The sequence below is a fragment of the Ciona robusta genome, chromosome 5 (genome assembly GCF_009617815.1).
Source record: "Ciona robusta chromosome 5, ASM961781v2".
Classification (NCBI taxonomy): Eukaryota; Metazoa; Chordata; class Ascidiacea; order Phlebobranchia; family Cionidae; genus Ciona; species Ciona robusta.
The window spans coordinates 577,844-586,406 of record NC_143239.1 but is presented as its reverse complement, the minus strand read 5'-3'; the positions used below and the strand labels follow the sequence as shown (position 1 = coordinate 586,406).

General features: G+C 34.7%; 1 protein-coding gene across 6 annotated transcripts; it reads right to left on the bottom strand.

The window, feature by feature from the left end:
- Window positions 1-177: 177 nt before the first annotated feature.
- On the bottom strand, window positions 178-7,934 carry LOC149735283 (uncharacterized). Of its 6 annotated transcripts, none has more exons than XM_089878193.1 (18): window positions 7,652-7,931; window positions 7,129-7,281; window positions 6,818-7,005; window positions 5,812-5,971; window positions 5,212-5,316; window positions 4,693-4,742; window positions 4,240-4,427; window positions 3,935-4,021; window positions 3,687-3,731; window positions 3,324-3,425; window positions 2,949-3,098; window positions 2,465-2,586; window positions 2,196-2,315; window positions 2,024-2,099; window positions 1,717-1,840; window positions 1,427-1,596; window positions 1,209-1,279; window positions 178-809 (listed from the first exon to the last, which is right to left on the bottom strand). In XM_089878193.1, the coding sequence occupies exons 1-18, from the start codon at window positions 7,668-7,670 to the stop codon at window positions 679-681; spliced, it is 2,061 nt and encodes a 686-aa protein (XP_089734319.1). In that variant the 5' UTR covers window positions 7,671-7,931; the 3' UTR covers window positions 178-678. The 6 variants fall into 6 exon arrangements, with proteins under 6 accessions (XP_089734319.1, XP_089734320.1, XP_089734322.1 ...); XM_089878194.1 differs by having other exon boundaries at window positions 7,129-7,278; window positions 7,652-7,930; XM_089878196.1 differs by having other exon boundaries at window positions 2,465-2,574; window positions 7,652-7,927.
- Window positions 7,935-8,563: the final 629 nt, after the last annotated feature.

Sequence of the window (8,563 nt, the reverse complement as noted above, 5' to 3'; positions counted from 1 at the left end):
GAAGAGCGGTAAGTCAGAACTACGTTGATGGATAAACTATATTTTGTGTGACAACTCTGTTTCTGTAGAGGCTGTAAATCTTAACAGCCACAAAGCTTTTTAGTCACAAACACAAAAGATCTGTCACTGTATTAATGTCTGAGGGACTTAAAAAACCGCACCTGAAACTTCAGAAAGTAGGCAGTGATGACCATTTATTTTAACCACCACAGGTCTTCTACACAAAACAATCTTTTGCCTCACATTTAATTTCAACGCAACATTGACTCCATTAAAACTAAAACCAAATCCTAAACTTGAAACGTCCATACACCAACCCTGTATTGGACGCGGAAGCTTAACATGTATGAATATAAACAAGATAGTTGGGCAAGCACTGAATTTGATGAAACAAAACCTTTTAAATAATTGTCAAGATAAAAATCAAAAGACCCATTAACAACAATAATAATATTAATATAATACAACGACCAACTTTTAGCCTCAATTATTCAAAATGACCTTAACCTGGTTCATACAATGGAACCACTATATAAAATTAAAACACAAGCTGCGCAAGAATCTTTTATAAAGCACAGAATAATATCAGGTTTTCCAACACCCTCTTAAATATTCCATCCACACTTTGTGGTGTAAATTATAGAGTCTCCCCGACAGAAACGCGACACCCGGGTTCATCTAATCTTCAACATCATCATCACCACTGTCCACTGCCAGTAAAGCAAATTTACTTTCCACAACAAATTCAACTCTTTCTTCCTTTCCCACCAATAATGGTTTGACGGGAACTTTTTCATTATGTTCTTCTTCTGTAAATTAATGACTTTGTATTAATTATGATCATTTATACAAGAGTAACATACAACAAAACACAGGTGTAAACTGTTGCTAGCATGCAGACTATAAACCAAAAAACACCCTGCCGGTTGCCTTTATCGAAGTATAATATATTTTAAATGAGCATTGAGTCGATATCCTCTGGTTAAACACATGTGCTAAGACATCAAACAATACTGATATAAAACCTAAACTGGACGCTCCAAACATACTCTTTAACAGAACGGTTGTAGTACAGTTAACAAATAGTTTAAAGTTTTTGCAGTTTGCATTAAAACAGGTATTCCAACCAGACATTAAGGACATTCCAATCAAAATAGAGAAACACATGGTATATATTAGTTACATGTTTCAACAACATTATCACCAACCTCCATCAGGACGATCACATTCGGGACTGGAATCCCAACTTGGATCGCGTTTTTTTTGTGTCTTTTCCTCTCTGATAAAAGAGAAAAAAATCAATACAACTTTCAATATTTGCTTTAAAATTGTTATAATATGTAAAACACAGTATTGGACGTTACAGATACACCAATAAAGATTAATCTTTATACAAAAAGGTACACTATCATTTACAGTTACTTACTTTTTATTTTTCTGCATTGATCGAGGCTGGTTGGCTCCACCCCTGTTACTATGGTTACCTCTTCTTCGAGGATTATCACTCACTCCATCCCCCCGCCTCCGATTTTCGACACTGTTCCATCCTTCTCCTGATCTGTGTCGAGCTGCATCACCTCTTCCTCCTTGCCTTGGCTGAAAAGATAATTTTTTGGTCATTTTCCACAATTAAATAATAGTATATCATATGTCCCCACATTTAAACTTTCTTATTAATAAAATCCTGTCAAAGTTTTTTGTGATATTTTAACTCACTTTAAATTGATCTTGTTGATTCCTCCCTGTTAAATGTGATGGTCGATAACGAGGATTACTCTCTCTTCCATCACCGGGTGTCGCTCGGGAGCGAACATCATCATCCGCTGCTCCTTCAGGAGTCCTGCCACAAACCCAATCCCCATATTAATGATTAAATTTACATAGATCAATTCCACGAACCAACAAATACTAAAAATCTCACTAACATAGAATAACAAATATAAAAAAGAGAAAATGATTATACCACAAGTTTCCTAATATATTATGACTTGTAGTAATAGCAGCATCCATATTCCTTCCTCACCTTTCTTCAACATCCTCTTTACAATTTCCTTCTGCTTCTTCTCGCTCGCCTCGTGCATCAGATCTTGCGGTGGATCCTGAACATTTAACATTATGCATCAACATAATACATCAACATATTACATATCAACATTTACAACCAACTTTAATACAATGAAAACAGACAAACCAACCGAGAGCAACAGATATGGGTTCCTTGCCTCCCCAAGCACTCTGTTTAGGAGCTGGTGCTGGTTTATATTGTGGCTTTCGTGGTTCACTGCTGATCGGTGGTGGATGGTGCACGTGTGTGTCTGTGAATATAAGGTGTTTTTATTATAACTGTAAGTATGAAAAAATTTGTTTTATATTACTTAGGATTAAAATGTTTGCTTTGCCATGTAAACAATTTCATCACATATCAGTCTATTTAATATTGGGTAAAATAAGTTTGTTTTGTCACCGTGGTCATCAGAAGATCTTGTTGAAGATGTTCTGGATCTTCTTTTTGGTGAAGTTATACTCATTTCATCTGATCTTTCACTCAATCTTCGAGGATAATAACGCACCTCTCTATGAATGCCACTATTAATATTCATGTAAATATCACATTTAAAATGCATCATCTATCTAAGCCAACAATTTTTAACCACAATCACCAAACCAATACCCAAGAGAGTCATCGCATAAGTGAGAAAACTTGTTCAATAAAAACACCAGTTACAATATAACATTTGAACCCAAATTTGCAATAAAAATTTTCAAAATTTTGGTTTGTCCTAGCCCACAATGCTTAAATATGTGTTTTACACTCCATGCTCATGGACAATTGTTCATTAATAATAGATGTGATAACTTGCCATGAGGCTGTTAAGTATTTAATTAGTTTGAATTGATGTGCATAAACTGCTGTCATATAGCGCTTATCATAATACGTAGATACAAACCTGTCCTGTGGTTCTGGTGTCATCTCCTGCTCCTGGATTCTTATTTTCTTTTCAATTTCTCGCTCACGAGCCGAGGTGTCAACTGGTTTAGCATTACCAAATATGGAAGGTCGTGTTGGGGTGGGCGGGGCTGGCTTTGGTTGTTGAGCCCTAATAACAAGAGAGCAATGATTATCGCAAGTCAAGCACTGGTTGTGATGAGCATATGTGATAAGACAATTGAATACTGCATAAAACTATATTTTAAAAACAACCCTTACACCATCCAAACCAAATGTGTATTTCTGGTTGGCAATGATAACTATGAAAAAAATGTATCTTTAATTAATTTATTCCTTCTGTTTTTTATTCAAATATATATGTAAACAAAATTACTTTTCAAGAATTTGTTTTTCCTGTTCTGCAATTTTTTGTTCCATCTCTCTTTCACGGGCAGCAGTGTCAACTGGTTTTGCCGATCCAAAGATATTTTGTGATCTGCAGAACCAAAAACATTACCATTGTGTAGTATAGCAATAGGTAGGGATTTATAAACATGTTACATATTTTGCAGCAGAAGTTTTTAGGCAGTTTTGGCAAGACAATTATACTTTTGGAGCTGACCAAAAATACAAGTTTCATTCCTATAATAAAGCAACACGCAAGTAATTCTATGATCACAACCAAGAACTACAGAATTTACCGATGTAAGAAAAAAATTGATGTAAAGAATCAAATATAGAAGTTAAGGCCACTTACTTCTTCTGTGGTGCAACACTGTCTGGCTTGTCAGCAGCTAGGCTTCTAAAACAAAAATCTCAAAGCAAACAAAGAAATAAGAAAAAAATTGCTACTGTATTTATAGACAGTATAACGACATACTACCACACTGCTAATACAAGATTGGAAAACTTATGTATAAATGGGATTTTCCTTTGATGAGCATATCCGCTTCTTTCATTTCTCTTCTACAAGTCACATACACAAGCTAATATTTAACTTCTTACTGTTCCTGTTTCAGTAACTTTTCTTCCACCATTCTTTCACGAGCAGCCGTATCAACAGGTTTAGCGGATCCAAATATTGAGGAAGATCTACATGTGTAAGATACAGTGGTTACATGTACTTCAAGTTCAAGTGTTTAACCATTGAGGCACGAGTTTTATTGTAACACATTTTCTGTTTTTTTTTTACTGACTGTTACATATTGCTGTTTAGCAACACAGGTGTTTGTTCTAGCAAAAAACAGTTAATTGTTCTTTATAAAAATTGAGTTTTACATGTTTTTAACATTGCAACATTACAAGCCCACCTTGTTGTAGCAGCTTCAGGGTTGAGAGGTTTTTCACGAGGTTTAAGATTGAGTCGTGGTCTTTCTTTCGGTGGCTCTCTACGTTGCATCCATTGCTCCGAATCACCTCCTCTGCTAAAACTTGATTCATATCTTCCATCGCGACCACCTCCATATCTATCCCGACCAAAACGGGAACCACGGTCGTTCTGGATGAAATAACTTAATTACAAAGGGCTTTGGCAGACCATTACATGCGTGAGGACAAAACGTTTTATGCTAACTGCTCCAACTCAGTGGCTAATAATGTTTTGTTCAAGTTAGTGGTCTACAGCAAAATATTCACAAGGCATAACAGCTGCACATTTGGTAACTTGTAAGCAAGATTGTATGAAGTCACCACGAATGGATAAAAAATACAAAGCAGATTTAGACAGTGTTATAGTATGACATAACATAGGATAATATACATACCTGTTCATAACCTCGACCTCCCCATCTGCTATCCTCACCTCTATTGGAACCTACAACATAAAACAAATCGTTTCATCACATATCTTGTATGTAATGGTAACTGCAGTCTTTAGAGCATTATGTTTGCGATATTAAAATAGAATTTGTAAAGAAAACAGTAAATAACAAGCCAAAGTATCTTTTATAATTGCAGGGTCGGCAGCAATGGTTAACAAATAGATGCTAATGATTTCAAACCGATAAAGATTACTTTCTTAAAAATATGATACTGACAAAAAACAAAATTCCGATATATATATATTTAATCTCTCTGCGTCACTTATGTCACCATGGTTATTCACTGCACTGCTTGATATTAAATATAAAGTACTATTATAATTAAACTTTTCATCAAGTGATATTAGTTTATAAATATAAAAACAAACATTGTATTGTTACTGTATGTCTACTTTCGATGAGAGAAAACAAACTATATATATATTAATATAATATATATTAATATAAAACCATAATAATGACCTGGACCTCCATTTAGATGATCATTGGAAGTTCTTCTCCAATTTCCCTCCAAGCGATCCGGATCACCACTTAAGCTTCCATACCGATCCCCTCTTCCTTTTCCCTCTGTGGATCATAAACAACCTCAATATTTATTATTACAAAACAATACAACTCTATTCCAGTTAATGACAACTGAAGCGTACAAAATATTGCTGATTGTGAAGGTGGTATATATTCAAAAAACAAAAGGCTACAAAAACAATGTAGATTAGAGCTTAATGTGATGGGCTCGCTAACAACAACGTCCCAAAATATCCTTCAGCATATAATGGCAAATACTCTAAAAAGAATAATCACTTTTAATTCTAAATAGTTTTAATCTAAAGGGTCACAGAAAACTTAGAATATTAAAAGTGGCCAAACATTTTTGATCAAACAAAAACATTGGTACTGGATGTAATCTAAAGAATGGTCATTTCATTTTATTAGGGAATATTTTTTAATTTTCCTTTATTAAAGTCATTTTTTTAATTTTTGTAATTAAATTTTGTTATATAGATCATTGATATAACAATATATATATATATAAGGAAATGATGAAGAAGCAACGAACATTACCTTTATTCTGATTGTCAGCAATATCAACACGAATAACTCGCTTTTGAAGAGTTTCGTCATTCATTTGCAAAGCCTGGATCAAAGACTGTTTATCAGGGAACTGTACATAGCCATAACCTCTAAACCTGCCGTTCTCCTCTTGCAGTCTTACGTTCGTCATCTGTAATAAATTAACATATTGTGTCAACGTAAAAAAAACATAATAAGGTTAACATAACACGATTAAGTCTATTAAAGTGGTTTCCAAAATCAAGAAGAAATATTCTAACGTGTGGAATTGTGTAAAAGCTTTTTTCATTGCCTTTCCCAACTCATACTTGGTAAAGCATAGTTAGAGTGATTGGCGAAAGGGGGAAGTTAGGTTTTTCTGAGGAAAACATAAAAGATGAACCACTTTATGGTAACGATGTTATTCCATGTATATGGAAGCGGTCAGTGAGGTCCATATGTTAATCATTTCCTATTAGTAATTAGCACTGTTGTAACAAGCGTTAAGTTTGTCTAGAGGTAAACCTACAATACGTTTACGATAGGCGACTTCTAGATTGGATTAATGACATTAATGTGTAAACTTCCGTGGTCAGTCAGGTTTATGTTGCTGATTCGCGCAAACACCAATGCGTAAAAACAAGTTATTGTGGCTGTGAACCATGTAGCATGCACTATTGTATGTAAAGGTCAAAATAACAATATTTATGTTGTAATGGATTTGCAATACATTTTTTAGTGCAAATTCGTACAATGCTATGGTGTATGGTTAGGATGAATAGTCTTGTGAAATAACAAAGCAATTATATTTAGTGTAATCTAGGTTTAAAGTGTCTTGCAACTATAGGAAAAGCATTCTAGGTAAGTGTAAATACAAAAACTAATTCTATTAGCTTCCAGAATAATGTTACAGAATGAAAGTCGAGCATGCTCTCATGGTATTCTATGAGCTGCTTGTTATCATTTCTTACCGAATTTTCTGGATCACATATGTCAAACAATATTATTATATACTTACAGGTATATCTTTGAAAAATTCTTGCAGAACAAATTCATCTGCATCATATGGCAGATTCCCAACATAGGCAGTGTAAGGACCACTGTCAGGAATCCTGCTTGTGTCAATTTCAACTGATCTTGATGATCGTGGAGCAGTGGGAAGTTGAATTAATTTGTTCTTGTTTGAATTATTCTGATACGGCATCGCTGCAAATGTAAAATATAGTACACAGATAACAGGGTCACCTTATTATAATTAAAAATTAAAATCTTATATTTGAATTAAAATTAATATAATATTGTTTTACAACATTTATATTAATATCTCACATGTGCTCATTGATCGAAACTCTTGGTCGGCTTCATCCGCCCAATCCAAGGTTGGTTTGATCACACCAGGGGAAGCCCCAGGTGTGTCACCAAGAAAGTCGTTCAAAGATAAAGTTTTAGTGTTCTTCGCCTTTTTCTTGCCTTTCTTTCCTGCTTTGGAGTAAAAACAGCAGAATTACAAAACATTTTAATCACATTGCAACTATAGGTGCAGAAAGGCAAAGCAGGAAAATTCACTTTTGACGATTTTGGTTTGCTGTAACTTCGAGTGCTTGTAAAAACACTTTCCGAATCACCCACAACGAATAGGCTATTTAGGTTTTATAAACAGCGTTTGTGTAATCTTATATTTAAACAATTCGGCCATGTATTTTATGTCAAAATCGCCCTTTAAATTAAAAAAACTGTTTGTCGCAGGTTTGCTAGGAACAGACTGGTTATGTTTAGAGGCCAGATAAGGTAGGGGGGAGATTCTTCAGTAACATCTTCCCTTTTAATTAATAAAAATAGTCACATTACTCACCAGCTGTTGGGGTCGCCATGTTGCCTAATCAATGTCAAAATTTAAGACAAGTTTGCAAACCCACAGAATATGAACGGTGAGTTATTACGTTAATCTAGAACACAATTTTATTATATTAAACGTAACACGTTACACGTAAGGGGGGACGGGGGAGTAAACTTCACTAGCACTAAACTAACCAACCAAACATTTTGCTGACATAGTCCACCACACAAAGCAGCATAACAAATAAATTCAAAATATGTCAAACAAATAAAGTCAATCTACGTCGACAGCTTACTCATCAAAATTTTAAACTCTAAAACCAAAACCTCACACTTGTACCAACACCACGCTGCGCATCCTGTTCAGTTTTGCTTGTTATTTGTACGAGCATAAAGATATTATACCGTAGTATTCTAAGCTGTTATAAGGGCACGCAGTGATACATTTTGGGCTTAACCCGTATATAAACATAATTATATACGGATTTTAGGCATGTAAAATACATTTTAGGTGCCTTTTGGTTAAACAGTTGAGCACGTGGAATATTCATACATTTTAGTAAACGAATGTTCGAATCTAAAACCGCATTGCTATCGTTTATTTAAAAATTACTATCGTTTTTTTATCAAGCGGTGGGTCCAAAACGTACCTGAGATCTTAAGTAACCCAGAGGTTACTAATGGGTTGTCCAAATTATTAGCCTCAAATAAAAAAGCAATTGCGGTAGCCTAAAGGTGGTCTTGCCCAAGGACACATATAGCGACGCCAACTTCGTCCCATTTCGTTGGATCTCCACTGTAAAAGATAGGCGCACAGTAGTTTTAGGAGGATTTAGCTGTTCATTTTAAAGCTACACCAACTATTCCAGTTTATTAGGCCAGTTTAGTTTTTGGGAGGTTATTAGGTTAACGCTTACAGTTTAGCACT